General features: G+C 30.7%; 1 protein-coding gene across 1 annotated transcript in view; it reads right to left on the bottom strand.

The window, feature by feature from the left end:
- Positions 1 to 16,789, bottom strand: part of LOC143045081 (delphilin-like) — a 61,392-nt gene that overhangs the window by 38,338 nt on the left and 6,265 nt on the right. The window contains exons 3-5 of the mRNA XM_076217381.1: positions 11,241 to 11,395; positions 6,063 to 6,182; positions 4,675 to 4,830 (exon numbers count right to left, since the gene is read on the bottom strand). Of these exons, the coding sequence (XP_076073496.1) occupies positions 4,675 to 4,830; positions 6,063 to 6,182; positions 11,241 to 11,395 (431 nt within the window). The remainder of the gene's footprint in view (positions 1 to 4,674; positions 4,831 to 6,062; positions 6,183 to 11,240; positions 11,396 to 16,789) is intronic.

The following is a 16,789-nucleotide window of genomic DNA, read 5'->3' as shown; positions in this document are numbered from 1 at the left end:
CAGTACAGAGGTCATTTCCAGTCTAATAAACATGGTTGCCATGAAAACTTTACTTTCATGACATAATATTCAATATAATTTCAAAGTGTATCTTGTTTTTTGTTGTTTATTACCATTTCAAAGGAAATATTTGGGAATTTATGTGATAACATCTCACTTAAACCCTTTGCAGTTTCTATCTTCCTCTCAACATATTTACATAGGTACACCAAACATCTGGATTTAACCAAGTGATGACATAAAAATGCTCCACTATAATTCATGTAGGTGTCAGATAGAACACAACAAATTCCTTTACTTTATTTTATAGCAAAGATCTTATACATACCATTATGCAGCAAAATAATTAATAATTTAATTATCACTTACAACTAATTATTTACGTAAGTAATACACAGTTTAAAATTACTGTAAAATTGTTCACATAATATATGAACCAAATGTATTTCATGCATTGTTTTAAAAATCAATGTTGTGCAATGAGTTTCATTAACATTTCATCTCAAGGCCTTAAACATTGTTAAAGGTCAATTTATAATAAATGACCTATATTACAGATTTTGTATGCAAATTTGGTCTGTTGAACATAATTATTGCTGTGGTACAGTTTATCTCTATCTATAATGTAATATTCAAGATAACAACCAAAAAATGCTAATAACTTTAAACTTGCCAATTTAGTGGCAGCAACCAAACAATGGAATGTTCAGTTTGTCTGAAAATTTCAGAGTTGATAGATCTTGAACTAATAAACCTTTTAAAACGGTGTAAGATTTACTATAAATGCTTTAGTTTTTTAGATAAAAACCAAAAACTGGATTTGATCCCTATGTTCTAATTTTAGCCATGGCGGCCATGTTTACTGTTGGATCAGAATTTCAGATTAGTTTATAAACTAGATACACTACGGAACATTCAATTTAAGTATTAAAGTATTTCGCCAAGTAGTTTCAAAGGAAAAGATTCTTGAAATAGTTTATGACGACAACAATGACGACTAAATGACAACAAAAACAACAGACGACGGACACCAGGTAATGGCATAAGCTCACATGGCCTTTGTGAGCTAAAAAACAATAATAGTATTATACTTTTGTTGAATAATTATCTGCATCATTTTTCTTATTTCCACAAAATTCATTTTTTACTTTTAGAGCAGTATTTTTACTGCAGTTATACCATCTCTGATTCCATTATATTTTTTTTTTACACAGTCAATGTAAACCAAGTCTAAAAAGTGACATATAACAACTGTGTCCAACAGATGTTTAGAAAAAAAGCATTCCATCAATTGATGAAGATGAAAACTCATTAAATCTTATCATATTATTCTACGTTGTTAAGAAAATTAGTTGTTTTTAATCATAGGTGGTAAATTAATTAACATGAAGTAATCCAACGAACCAAAAGTACCCATCCATCAATTGTCATAAAAGCTGATATGTTTTTAAAATCATTTATCGATGTAATTAATCACCTTATTGTTAAAAAACTTTAAAAATTGGTTACATAATACGTTTTTCTTGATATTGTTTACAAGCTTTAAATTCAATCATCAACTTTTTTATATTGTTTACAATTTCTGTCGAAAACAGTTGGTAGATCAATTCAGTTTTTCGTAATACACTTTAGGCAATCAAGTACTTTATCGGTAAATTAATCTATTAAATTTTTACCTCTGCACATTTATAAATTTGGCTCTAACATTATTGCTAGACATGATATAGAGTTGAATAACTTTGCATAATAGGTGTTATTTCTCGAAAATGCCAAATCATTTTAAGATCTATTAAAATGCATTTTGATTATGTTATCACTTTCTAATGATTTTTTAGTACCATTCAAAGAATTTGATCAAAAAATAAAACAAAGAACCAAAATAAATGAAATCAGAATGGAATGCTATGCAAATATAGTTTTACATAAACAAATAACAATTAAACAGCCTTAAGGGAGTACAAAACGTCAAACTAAATTAAATTTGCATTACAAAACCATTGGCTTCAAAATCAATTTTTAATCATCTTTCCCTTTGAAGTATTTGTGATTTTGAATACATTTCTAAAAATTTCCTATAAGGTGCAAAGTAAATCTAAGCACCAAACTGAAATCCCACAAGATTCATTGAGCTGTTATGTAAAAAAACAATACCATGAACCAAATATCAACAATTCTTTTACTAATTTTCAACACTTCGGGTTAATTGTTCATTTTGTCATGTCAAAACATTTGTATGTCAAAACATTTGTAACCAAATCAAAATCAGTGAAATTGCAAAACATTTCAATTTCGTTTGTTTTCAAAAGAGAAGGCGCCCAGTCAGTTCCTTACAGTTGTTTTCCTAATGCTAGCAAGTTAAGGTTGGTTTGGGTTGCTTGCTTGCTTTGTTTGTATTTAAGTGTGCTCAAGCATTGTAATTAAGATTGACATCTGAAAACAAAGTAAAAAGACAGAGTTAGGGATGACATCAAAAGTTCAATGAAGGATAAAAAACTTAATTCACATAGTTTTTTCACTGACCCCCACCCCCCCTCCTCTTAACTTTATATGGGAAAAATTGATTGACCATATAGATATATGTAAAAATCAATGTCGGATAACCACATCTTGCAGCAGTTCAACCTCCCGCCCAAAAACTAATTGAATTAAGTTTTTTATCTTACATTGATCTTTTGATGTTGTCCCTTACACTTGTATAAATCATATTTAAATTTTATTGGACATTATCAAATAATCAAATTTACCTATATACAAGTTAAGCACTGCCTACTTATATGGTTTGAAGATGCCAATCTTAATTACAGTGCTTGAGCAAACTTTAATACAAACAAAACAAGCAAGCAAACCAAACCTGTAACTTACTAGCATTAGGACATCAGCTGTAATACTACAGTCTGGTTCACTTATGATATGGTAAAAAGTCATCATGGTAATAACACTCACTAACATAATTGTAATAAAAGAAATTGATCAAGTGGTTTACAAGAAAGATTTATATATATATTTCCTATAGACATAGATATAAAATTAAGTACCCATTTGGCACCCATATTGGCATTAAAGTATGAACATTTAATAAGTACCTTGAAAGATGCCTCATTGTCACACATGCTTTCAATTAATCATGACACGCTTTTGGCATTTTTTTTATCTAAATTACTTCAGCATTTCGAAAGAAAAAGTTTCCAGGTGCTTACTTAGACTGTCATTTGTCCTTACAAAAAGCATGTGATAAAAAAAAGAATTTTGTTGAAATAACTACCCTTCTGAAAAAAGAATCTGACACTCAGTGGTAGTAAACATAATTTTCTCATTTGAATTGTTTTACATTGTCATTTCGAGGCCTTTTATAGCTGGCTATGCGGTATGGGCTTTGCTCATTGTTGAAGGCCATATGGTGACCAATAGTTGTTGATTTTTGTGCCATTTTGGTCTCTTGTGGAGAGTTGTCTCATTGGCAATCATATCACATCTTTTTTATATGATAAAATCTTATTCTTACATGGAAATAATATTGCAATAGGATACAAAAAAATCTGTGCTCAACTACTGGGAAAAGGAATGAGTAAAAAGGACCAAAATTCTGTCTTTTCTTATATCTATATGCTTATCATATTTGCCTGTAGACTTTGGCAAACTCATGCAATCAAAGATCTATTGAAAAACAATTGTTCCTTTCCATGAATACTGGCAAGTCCACAGTACATGGTGTATGATAAGGAATTTTAAGAATTATTAAAACTTAATTTCAAATATTAGAAAGTTAAACTAGAGGCTCTTAAAGCCTATGTCGTTCACCTTGGTCAACGTGCTATTAAACAAAGGACACACATTATAGACTAAAATAGAATTGTTATGTGTTTGTAGATCTTACCTAACTAAACCGTCTTGCTGTTTATATTTATATCTATCTATAATGAACTTGGCCCAGTATTTTTAGAGGAAAATATTTTGTACAAATTTACAAAAATTTACAAAATTAATACTAAATTGTTAAAAGTTGACTCTAATTGGCAATAGTTCCTTTAGGAGTCAATTGACCATTTTGGCCATGTTGACTTATTTGTAGATGCTGTACATTATTGCTGTTAACAGTTTATCTCTATCTATAATAAAATTGAAGATAATAATCAAAAACTGCAAATTTTTCTCAAAATTGCCTGATTTGTCTGAAATTTCAGGGTGGATAGAACAATTTTACCTTTTGCCAGATTTGCTCTAAACGCTTTGGTTTCAGAGATGTACGCCAAAAACTGCATAGCCATGTCTGCCATCTTGGTTGGCAGGGGTGGTCCATCTGACAGATTTTTAAACTAGATACCCTAATTATGATTGTGGCCAAGTTTGGTTAAATTTGTCTCAGTAGTTTCAGTGAAGATTTTTGTAAAAGTTAATGGACAACGGACATCAGACGATAGATGCCACGTGATGAGAATAACTCTCTTGTCCCTTTGAGTCAGGTTAGCTAAAAAGGATTTCTTAGATCACGTAGATCATGTAGTTGTTGAACATATAAGTTCTTGGTTTACCTCAACCAACAAAATCTACAAAAATTGAAATTACCCAAATATTTGACAGCTTTCAATATCTATATAATAAAAGAACCTATCAAAGATAAATAGCTGAACCTATAGCGTCTGCATATAGCCATTTACTTATTTTTCATTTATTCACCTGACATCTATTTTGTTGACATTGACAATACAATCTCCTGCTAACAGCCCTGCCCTATCAGCAGGACCACCTGGTTCTACTGATTCTATAAATACTGGATTATTTCCTGCTAATACAAATCCAAAACTTCCATCTTCTCTATGTACTATTGCTGATCTGAAAAATAAGATAAAAAATAAATGAAAAGAATCTAAAGGCATACTCATTTATTTACTTCCTAAATTTAAGTTATATTCAATCTGTTTAAATGCAGCCAGTAATTATTGATAACAACATAATATTTTAAATTAACCATGACCAATTAAAATTATTATATAATCCCCCCCCTTTTTTTACACCTCAAATTCAAATTGCTTATTTGCAATTTTTATGTTGTTTTTTTGTCCTCAATTTTTGGGTTAGTGAGTAACACAACTCCTCATTTGTTAATTTTATAGGGACTTAATTACTATTGAAGTAGCCCGTTACCTTACAGTACATGAATTTTTGGGTTAGTGAGTAACACAACTTCTCCATTTGTTTATTGTGACTTTATTTGTTAGACTGACCTAAGCAGTACTCAAAGCATTTAAACTAAAAGAAGTGTGTCTGAGGACACAAATACTCCACTCAAGCTTTGCAATTTTTTCAAGTTAACAAGGGGCATAACTTTAAAACTGTTGATGACCTACTGCCAAAATTCAGACTCTGTATGGTAATATGTTGCAAGACATTTCTCAAGAATATATACACCTTATAACTATTCTGGCTTGAACTTTTGATGTCATACAACAATCACTTTTCCATTGTGGTGTCAGATATTTTCTATTATGACGTCAGAATTTTACGGGAACTTGTGTGATGTCCAGTAAAGGTGGACAAATTGCAATAAGGTGTATTGAATCTGTGCTAACTGATCTATTTTGTTCAAATTGTTTCTTAACAGTTTTTCAAATTTACTTCAAAGCTGTTGGACTTTTGAACAGACTTATATTGACTTATATTGGATTGGTTTAATTTTTATTTCTGACCTTTCATGTTGTTTTTGTTACTGGAATAAGTCATGTTATTGTTCATAGTTTCTTTTTACTATATTCAAAATTTGTTTCAGATTAGACTAACTCTTCCGCCTGAAATATGGAGCTTTACATGAAGGACAAACACCACTTAAACCCTTATGTTTTACATTTTGTGGCATTTGTGGTAGGCAAGACAAAAAGTACTAACATTTTGTGGTATTTGTGGTAGGCAAGACCACAAAAAGTACTACCTGTACCATATGGTGGAATTTTTGTTCGCAAGACAAAATTAAAGTACTAACATTTTGTGGCATTTGTGGTAGGCAAGACCACAAAAAGTACTAACATTTTGTGGCATTTTTGGTAGGCAAGACCACAAAAAGTACTAACATTTTTACACTATTTTTCTGACTTCCTGGCGATGCATCGTCTTCGTTACTGTTATGAAGTACTTCATTCTCTTTGATAAAATCGTCAAATCTGTGTCTTTGTCTAGGTGGGATGAAAGGTCTAAAAATAAATAAAATATCTATCTTAATTGAACAGTTTTTAATCAAGAAAACAAAATATTGACATGAACCTGATATATGATCATGACCAAAGGACATATATATTTGTGAAAGGCTATAGCACACAAAGACAGGAATGCATTATTTACACTATTGCTGCGATATAGCCTTTTTGTGATGATGTGGCATTAAGCAATCACCAATCAGTCAATCATTATTTACAATAAAAGATTATACACTTCAAGGTATCATTTTAGTAATGATAATGAACATAAAATAAAAGAACATTAGGTTAAGGCCAAATTACACTTGTTTATATGTCATGATGACATTACAATATGCTGTTTTGAGGTTTACTGCAGAATTGTTTCTAGCTAAATTGCATTAATGCAAAGAGTTGCCAAAACATTATTTTTTCTAATTAAAAAAAATGTGAGTGATTTCATGCTTTCTGATATTGTTTTATACAAAACTTTTAATGTAAAAAAGGGGGAGATTGTTTATTAGAACCAGAAATTTCATTCATCTTTAATGGCCAGTGCAAAATCATGAATACAAGAAATTAATTGTTTTATGCCAGTATATCATAAAATGAATATGGTATGTTTATGTGTGAACTGAATTTTTCTTGACTTAAATAAGTTGTAATGCTACCTTTGCAGATGAAATTGAATAAAGCAAAAACTTAGAACTCATATATTAAAATTTGGACAGTGCTTGTGCACAGTCACATTTCCTTGCTCAGTATAAACTGTAAAATCTGGATTCTAAACCTTAGAATAAGTCTTTAAGTCAACTTAATGGTAAAATTATTGGTCTCTTGTCTAAAATATCAATGAAATGGCTATACATAATGGGTCCATGAATTTCTAATTGGTCTTGTAAAATTTTTGTAATTTGAATAAACATTTTAATAACATGAAAACTTGAACCAAATTGGTGAACCTGAATATGACAGTTTATGGCAATCATAGTCTATTTAGACTGAATACTGATGATTTGGTTAAATGAGAGAATAGATCTTTTTGTTGCAGTGTGATCAAATGACAGAACAATGGAATGTCAGAACAACCGATTGACCAAATGAAGGATGGAGGTAGCACTATATGACCCAGACCCAAGGTGACAGGGCAGCAGGGCCATAATAACGTGGAGTAGTACTTATTATTATCATTTAACCCTTTCCTCCATAATGACGCCTTTTGACGCCACCTCCTTTACTCCATAATGACATCTTTTGACGCCTGTGTAGTGCCTCAGTTGAAACATCTTGCCTATGAAAAAATCTGTATCAGACTTAATAAAATTTGTATCTAATTTTAAAAAAGATATTCATGAAAATATCTGACTGGAATTTCATTGATGAAATATTTGTTTTCACAATGCATTTAATACTTTAAACCTGATGATTTTTTTAAATTAAAAAATCTTATGCAAATCAAGTATTTAAAAAAACAATCCATGGAGGAAAGGGTTCACAAATATGAGTAATGTGGCAGCCAATGAACTTAATACTGCTGTGAGGAATTTTTGTTTGAACTACTATATGGTCTTTTATTATATTGCATCTGAGCAGTTTAATCAGTGAGGGACCTCTTGTTTATAGAAACAGATTGGTTTACCAGATGTCATAAAAAATATGTCTAAATAAAATTGAGGATGGAAATGGGGAATATGTCAAAGAGACAACAACCTGACCAAAGAGCAAAACAACAGCCGAAGGCCACAATGGGTCTTCAATACAGAAAGAAACTCCCTCACCAGAAGGCGTACTTCAGCTGGCCCCTAAACAAAAATGTATACTAGTTCAGTGATAATGGAGGTCATTCTAAACTCCGAAATATACACAAGAAACATACTAAAATTATAATATTTTGAGAGAAATATTAGATAAAGAGTAAAAAATATCCTTAGTTATAAAATATTTGTACTGTAATATAAAAATATGTCTTGAGAATAAGCTTAAAACCAAGTAGTAGAAATTCTGTAATAATGACATTTCTTAAATATTCTTCAAAGCAAACATTGCTGGTATAATTTACAACGTCAATATGTTAGAAATAAATGCTTCAATAAAGAGGACGATTTGAGCTTCTAATGAATGAAAACTCATCTTGTTAATTACTTCATCAAATGTACATTACAAATACATTTCTGACAGAACAGTAACAGAGTTCCTCAGTCATCACAATGTTCCCTAGTGCTAGATATTTACAGACTGTAATCCTTAATTACATAATTCAGTTTTCGCATAGGGGAGCCCATGTATTTAGTCTTTGAATCTGAAACAGTGTTGTTATATGTCGTAGACAAGGATTATCAGGGTTTTTGTAGCAATTTATTATTCCCCAGTAAGAGAATATGATTAAATATTGATTTCAGGTGCAGAATTCAGATGGGGACACAACCAGGTCATGTTTCCCCTAAATGAAGAAAAATTTAGTCAATTTTGTGTCAAAATAGGAAAATAAAATCCTCTAGTCCATAATTTTCAGGAGCTTCCTCCCAATATCAAACCTAGATCAATGCCTGAGGGGAGGTAAAATACCTTGCTTAAAAACATGAAATCCTGAAGTCCCGAATTTAAAGAAATTTAAGTTATTTAACATCCCGAAATTTCGAAAAAAGAATTCCCGGACCCGATAGGATAAATCCTGAAATCCAGAGCTTATAAACACCCGATCCTGACGACATGAAAAAGGTCCTGCCCCACTCATGCCTGAATTTGATGTTGGGGAAAAAGGGGATCATAAATGTTAAGTCTACAGGAACATAGATACTGTTGATTTTCTAAACGGTTCAATTGTGTAGAACCCCCAACTTGAACTAAAAGTCCTATTATTCTTCTTCAAAACAAAATATAGCCTTCATTTTGTCATGGAGAAGAAAATATAATCATATTTGGTAAATATAGCAAATTGTAAATAAAAAAGAGTTTTTTTGGCTGTTCTGTTTGATTTGACTGACTGGATTTATTAATTTTCCTTCACCCAAATTTTTGGCAGATTGAGGAAAAATAGAATTTTCCTGGATAAATGATTTTGTGGTTTTGCCAAAGTCTGCTCTCAAGCTGATAGAAAAATTTGTACTATGCTAAACATTTAAATTTGTGGTTCACCATTACCAAATCAAATCCATAAATCTACTTTTCATCAGAAATGCATCAAACTGGGTACTTTTTGGTACTACATGTATCAAAATGGCAGCAATTGGGTTTAGTTTCACTTCGCTAGCTTGTATGACAATTGCAATGAATAAGACATTAGTCATGTTAATGTTAGCACACGATTTGACCTCAAAATACAATTCTTTTAAAATTCAGTCATCAGACAATTGCTACAATGATCCTTTTTTCAAACTGATAATATTAGTTCAGCCAAAAACTAAAATTGTGTCGATATTTTGAATTTATCAGAGATTCAGGTTTGTAATATTGAAAGTTGAGGATTCAACGAGACAACACAGAAACAATCCCCCAACAGCAAAAAATACTTTCTTCAACAACACTTTTCCTCATATTAAATTTAAGGATCTACAAGATTTTTTAACATCATTATACAACCAGGTTTTTGACAGGAAACTGTATGCTAAAAATATGTTAGGGGGAATAACCACATTAGAATTTTCACATGTTTTGTCTGATCTGCATAAAAAATTAGCATTTTTTTTTTTTTTTATAAAAGTTCAAAAAAAATTGTTTTTATTGAGTTTTGTTAATCCATAGATAACATGATTATTATCTTTGAAATATGTCATGAAAAAAAAAAAACAACAACTTCATACTGTTCTATGTAGAGCATACAAGCTAAATATTACAGTGCTTATCCAGTGACCTTTGGGGTATCACAATAGCAATGGCCAAAACAGTTTACCAAATTGCAGTTAGATTTCTTCTCCAACTAACTGATCAACTGGTAAAATGTTTTGGCAGATTGCTCAAGTGAAATGTTGTTAGTATGAAGTGAGTGCTGTGAAATCAAAAGTTATACTTATCATCCAGATCCATGCAGTTAGAACTTTGATATCTTTGTCATTTGTTTCAAACACAAAAATTATTTACTATAGTATGAGTCACTGAATAAGAAGGTCTAATTTTGACATGGAAACTTCTATCATAAATAGATTTTATAAATAAATAGTTCAAACCATTGTTTTGTAGATGTATATTTTATAGCTCTGTCTTTTAAGACAAAGTTATTGTGTAATTATGATTCGTATAATATTTTCTATACAAATTACTGATCTGCTGGCATTAAAGGGAAATAATTTTTATTGAGTTATTGTACACTAAAAAATTAATCAATGATACCTGGCTTCTGATTTTGCCTACAATTTTTTTCAAAATTTTAATCATCTTAAAAAAAAATTTCATTGTTTCTTTTCAAAACAGAGGATAAAAGTTTAATAATCATAAAAGTAATGTTACAAACAAATTAAATGAGGAAAGTTGATATTTGTCAGACAAAAATTGTGACAACATTTTGCTGATTTTCAGTAATGTAAATCATTTCCCTTTAATGGTAGCAGATAAGTAATTGCTTTAGAAAAAAAATCCAAATTACAATTATGCACTAACTTGTTGTTGGAAAACAGAGCTATAAATTATAGACTTACAAAACAATGTTTTCAACTATTTATTTATAAAATCTATTTATGATAGAAGTTTCCATGTCAAAATTAGACCTTCTTATTCAGTGACTCATACTATAGTAAGTCATTTTTGTGTTTGAAAAAAATGACAAAGATATCAACTAACTGGATCTGGATGGTAAGAATTACTTTTGATTTTACAGCACTCACTTCATACTAACAACATTTCACTTGAGCAATCTGCTAAAATATTTTACCAGTTGATCAGTTAGTTGGAGAAGAAATCTAACTGCAATTTGGTAAACTGTTTTGGCCATTGCTATTGTGATACCCCAAAGGTCACTGGATAAGCACAGTAATAAAAATAGATAAAAACATGTTCAACATGCTGTTGTCTGCTCTATGGTCGGGCTGTTGTCGCATTCCTTATTTCCATTCTTAATTTTATTCATATTAATATTTCTCTTACCTTATTTGTTTCATAATTTTCTTTTGTTGTGGAGTTTTGAGAATAGCCTTTAACGCCCGTCCTAACATTTCAATGTCTCGGTCCTCAGCATACTGTTTAAGTACACTCACAGTTGCCATTTTCTTCTCGTAATCCGTCCCCAATATTTCATTCATCTGTGAAAATTGTATACACAAAAAATCAAAATGCTCACTATATATTGGTAGATATATATCTCTTTGAATAAATGGCAGAAGTGCCATTGCAGGATACACAGAACAAAAATTAATTACTTTCATCAATTTATGTTAATTTATTACAAAAAAAGGCAAAAAATCTGGCAGATTTTCAACGATCTCTGATTTTCAATAAAATTAATCGAAAATAGTGCTCATCTATGTTTATTCCATAATTCACTGAAACATGCATAAGCAGGTGAAATTAACCACAGTGCATGCTTTCACAATCATATCTAAATCCAATTTCAAAATAGAGAGACTCTACACATTGGAAAACTGTAATCCCTTTTCCTAGCATCAAACTGCAACCAATTCAATACCTTTCTGAACAAATCCACTTAGATAATTAACTTCTTTTGTGCACTATTTCTGCCTTAGTTCTCGAGAGAAATTAATTACCATTGATGTAAAAAATACAAATATTTGCATTAAAAAGATGATTGATCCAGGAAGTATCTATAATATCTAATTTTTATTTACAACCGATGATCATTTTTTTTTTATCTAAATAATGAAGTCTCTGTTTCAGTGGTCAATTTAAATTTGTTTCGCACTTTGCACTTTGAGTTTTCCAATATAACTAAAATAATGTGGAAAATCTATTAAATAAGATAGCAATAAATACCTTTTTGCATTCAAAAGGTAAATAATCTACCTTTAAGTTACAAAATTGCTAACTTTAAAAGTAATTAAAGTAATAACCAATAATTATACTTCACACTTTTGGTTTCATTTAATTATTTAATGCAGACATGCAAGCATGTTTGTTGCAAAACATCAAACCTAATATTTAGATTCCAATTAGATAAAAACGTTTGACGAAAATTGTGTGGGAGCAAAACTCATTTGTTTTATTAGTAAAACTATGAACTGATTTATGGCAATAAAATTATGTTTTTTAGTTCAATATCATAAATGTACACCAAAGCAGTCAACACATATGAAAAAAGCTCAAAGAAAATTCCTTCATTCCTGCATATCAGAAGTATTTATGGTTTAAACATGGAGTTGAAGCAGCAAGACTCATCTTTTAATAGGGTGTTTATAAAAAGTTGTTTATTGAACACTAACTTGTAACTGAGATATTATGATTTAGATTTTTGCTATGTTAATTTTTGGGGATTTGTCTTGTTTATCATTTTTGCTTGTGTTTCAAACATTCTATTATAATTTTAAGATAATACATGTAAGCAACACCCAAAAAATTGGTAAAAATCCTCATTAAAGGATACTAATTTTACAAGGAGTCAGACTTATATTAATTTGTAGATCTCAGCTTTCTGATCATTTTTGCTATTCAAAGATCCTACCCGTTTTCTAAAGATCCTACCCGTTTTCTAAAGATTTCAAGATGATAGATAAAAATGAAAAACATTTGAAAAAATTGCATTTAATTCAAATAACTCCTCATACCTGCCAAGTTTTCAAAATGCACATGGGAGTTTTGCGTGCAAGATGGCTGCCATACTCCTAAAAAACCTTCAAGGGGGCCTTCAAATACAGTGTAATGTTGTTTTTTGGCTTCTTCATACTTTTATAAGCCTCAATTCATTGTAAAATTAATTGTTTTGTTAAAATTGTGGACATAATTGCTCTTTAAAAATTTCAATTTGGCTGCCTCCATGGGGGAAAACCCCCACAAAAGTTACAGTTGGCAGGTATGACTCCTACAAGTCATGTGACAGTTTTGATGAGAATAGCCAGTAAATAATCTTGACATTTTTGTCATGTCAGATTTTCTAGAAAACAGTTAAAACTTGCATTTTACCCCTTTGTTCTATTTGAAGCCATGTTGCTTGGCAAGTGGGGTACATACATGTATATATTTATATAATATGTATATAATAATAATATAAAAGTCAAACATGGTAGTACATTTGGGCAACAAAAAATGATATTTGAGATGCACAAAGTGTTGAGGTATTTAAAAAATATTTAAAATTATTTAGAACTTGTTTGATTAATTGACAAGTATGTGTTTTATGTGTTTAAAACCACTTTCAGCATTCTTGGATATATTATGGCCACAGGCAGTTATATTAAGATATATAGGGGAAAAAAATTTGGAGACAAGTGCCTGTGATTATGGCACTCAGTTTATTATTGGTGGAGAGACTAATGTTAAGCAGGAAAAATTGCTTTTGATTGGCAAAAAAGGTCTATGTGGTAATTTATCATAGGATATGGCATAAAGATCCCTCCACACACATATACCACTTTTCCAAGACCGGTTTTATTATTTGCAACCGGATTAAATAAGAAAAATAAACATTTGTTATAACGCTATTGTGCTGAACTTGCTAACAATTTTTTTTGTATGGTTTTTACCACTGTTTACAAATGTAGTTATGCAACATTTGATGCACTTCATCACTGATTTTTTTTACGCACCTCCACAAAAAACATCCAAAAATTATGCAAGTTTCTATCATCTTAGCTTTGAATCTAGTTTAAGTTTGATGATTGGCAGCCGACACCCTGATATAGTTTCATCACCGCCTTATGATAAATCATATTTATACTATTCACCTGAGAAAACTGAGAAAATTAGACAAAAATCTGTATTTATTCAACATATTGAAAAATATTAAAGCACAAAAAAGTTCATTCAGATAATAAACAAGAATGTGTCCATAGTACACAAATGCCCCACTTGCACTGTCATTTTCTATGTTTAGTGGACAGTGAAATTGGGGGAAAAATTCTAATTTAGCATTTTTAAAAATTAGAAAGATAATATCATAGGGATCATGTATACTAAGTTTCAAGTTGATTGGACTTCAACTTCATCAAAAACTACCTTCACCAAAAACTTTAACCTATAACTTGCACTATCATTTTCTATGTTCAGTGGACCGTGAAATTGAGATCAAAACTATGATTTGGCCTTACAATTAGAAAGATCATAACATAGGGCACATGTGTACTAAGTTTTAAGTTGATTGGACTTCAACTTCATCAAAAACTACCTTGACCAAAAACTTTAACCTGAAGCGGGATGAACGGACGAACAGTAGAACTAACGGATGCACAGACCAGAAAACATAATGCCCTCTACTATCGTAGGTGGGGCATAAGGTGCGGCATAAAAATCAACTTAACATCTAATATCTTTTCATAAGGGTCCTGAAGTATTGGATACAGGTCTTTGAACCCAGAATGATTATACATCAACTAAATACATGAAATTATCATCATCACCTAAAAATTATTTAATCATTTAGCATTTCTGAAATTACAAGTTATCAGTGCAGAATAAAATGTGGTAGTTGTTTATTTTCCTGCTATTCCAAACCTTGTTTTGGGTTTCAAGGGATCAAGAAAATTGATTGATTCAAGGTACAATTAACTTGTGATAAAGGCAGAGATATTAATTTAATGACTTTTGATTGAGCATACCTGACTAAGCCAATATTAACACACCACTTTAATGTTGTTTTTTCTACAGTTATTAAATGCCAAATTGCCTTTAATATGAAATATTTTTCTAATTACTGATAAAATATGATATCATATAATATAAGATACACTAGCGAAAGACATCATAGAGTGCAAGACAGTTTTGGATAAGGATTTTGAAAAATAGAGGGGTAATCAAGGCAACTTTTCAACTTGTCAAAAGTCTGTGCACCATATATGTAGCTCCTTCAACTTAAATAGGCCCCCTAAATAAACCTCTGCAGTATTCAAATGCACATCTCTATAAGGACGTAATCAATGCATCACTGGGAAATTGTAACATGTCAGGGATTTCGATACCATAAATTACTTAAAACTTTTACTAAATTCTTTCATAGATACAAAGATTTGATTAGTAAATTTGGCTGTACCTGTAAAAAACTTATTAAAAATGGTATTTCACATCCTAAATTTTTTGTAATATTGTACTTAAAGCGAGGAAATCACTATGTGATCTGTGTAAACTTATCGAACCTTTAAACAAACTTATAAGTAAGGGTTATCGTATCAATATTGTAATTAGATCTCTGAATATAGTTTACATTGGCACTAATATCGATTTTGTCATTAGCAAATTAAAACATAACTAAATTGTATCTTCTTTTGAGGCGGGATGTATAGAGACACAGACACGTTAATTTTTATCTCTATAGAAGTCGCTCCTCACTATCCTACTACCTGTCGATACATTTATTTTTGGCATTGCACAAGTCATGTCTTCTCTGACTGTTCATGATGTTAAAATACTAAATCCCTGGGATGTGTTTTAGTTGATTTTAGTCTCTGATGCATGATTTTTTATTATTAATTGTTTTTGGCTTTTAACTAGCTGTCAGTAACTGCGAGTACTCTCAAATCGTATTTTCTTGTTAATTCGACCTGTTGATACTGTTTTTAATGCTTTTTTGTTATTTTATATTTATATGGAACTTGTCTATATACCAGCTTTGATTATTTGGAATATCTTCTAATTTTCACTTACTACATTTGTATAAACTTCAAGATTTACCTGTATTATTAAAACAGGTTTTTTTTTTTTTCAAATGTGATAATTTTCGTAGAGTTAAATATTTCGCAGTGGTGTCTTGCCATGGCTTTGTTTGGACTTGTTTGTTTGCTTTTTGGCCTTGAATGTTTATCCCTAATATTTTATTAACTGTGCATGTACATTCAGATATCGCAGACCAAATTTATTTGTTCATAGTGTATCAATTTACGTTTTTTGATGGAGTTAAGCCTGCCAATTGATATTTTATTGTATGTTTTTCTTTGTTGTGATGTTATGCTATTGTTTCAGAAAAAGGGAGAAGGTTTGGTACCATTAAAATGTTTAATCCCGCTGCAAATGTTTGCACCTGTCCTTAGTCAGGAATCTGATGTACAGTAGTTGTCGTTTGTTTATGTAATTTATACGTGTTTCTCGTTTCTCGTTTTTTTTATATAGATTAGACTGTTGGTTTTCCCGTTTGAATGGTTTTACAGTAGTAATTTTGGGGCCCTTTATAGCTTGTTGTTCGGTGTGAGCCAAGGTTCCGTGTTGAAGGCCGTACATTGACCTATAATGGTTTGCTTTTTTGGATTGTTATTTGGATGGAGAGTTGTCTCATTGGCACTCACACCACATCTTCCTACATCTAACACAAGATATGGAAATATTAATAACAAAACTCATGAAACTGTTGAGTTCATTATTGTTTGTTGTTTTCTTAACTTTCAGTGGCAAATATTTCAAATACATTTAGAAGAACAATTTGGAACTATAATCTAGTTATATGTATAGGTTCTGGGTGGACAGGCCAGAAAGATAATCAGGAAATTTTAACCTTCAATTTGAAGGCATGTAAGGTATTGTAAGAAATGGATCCTTTCAAT

This window comes from Mytilus galloprovincialis, chromosome 9 (genome assembly GCF_965363235.1).
Source record: "Mytilus galloprovincialis chromosome 9, xbMytGall1.hap1.1, whole genome shotgun sequence".
In the NCBI taxonomy this organism is placed as follows: domain Eukaryota; kingdom Metazoa; phylum Mollusca; class Bivalvia; order Mytilida; family Mytilidae; genus Mytilus; species Mytilus galloprovincialis.
Note: the sequence above shows the minus strand (reverse complement) of the source record. Positions and strands in the feature narration are given on the sequence as shown.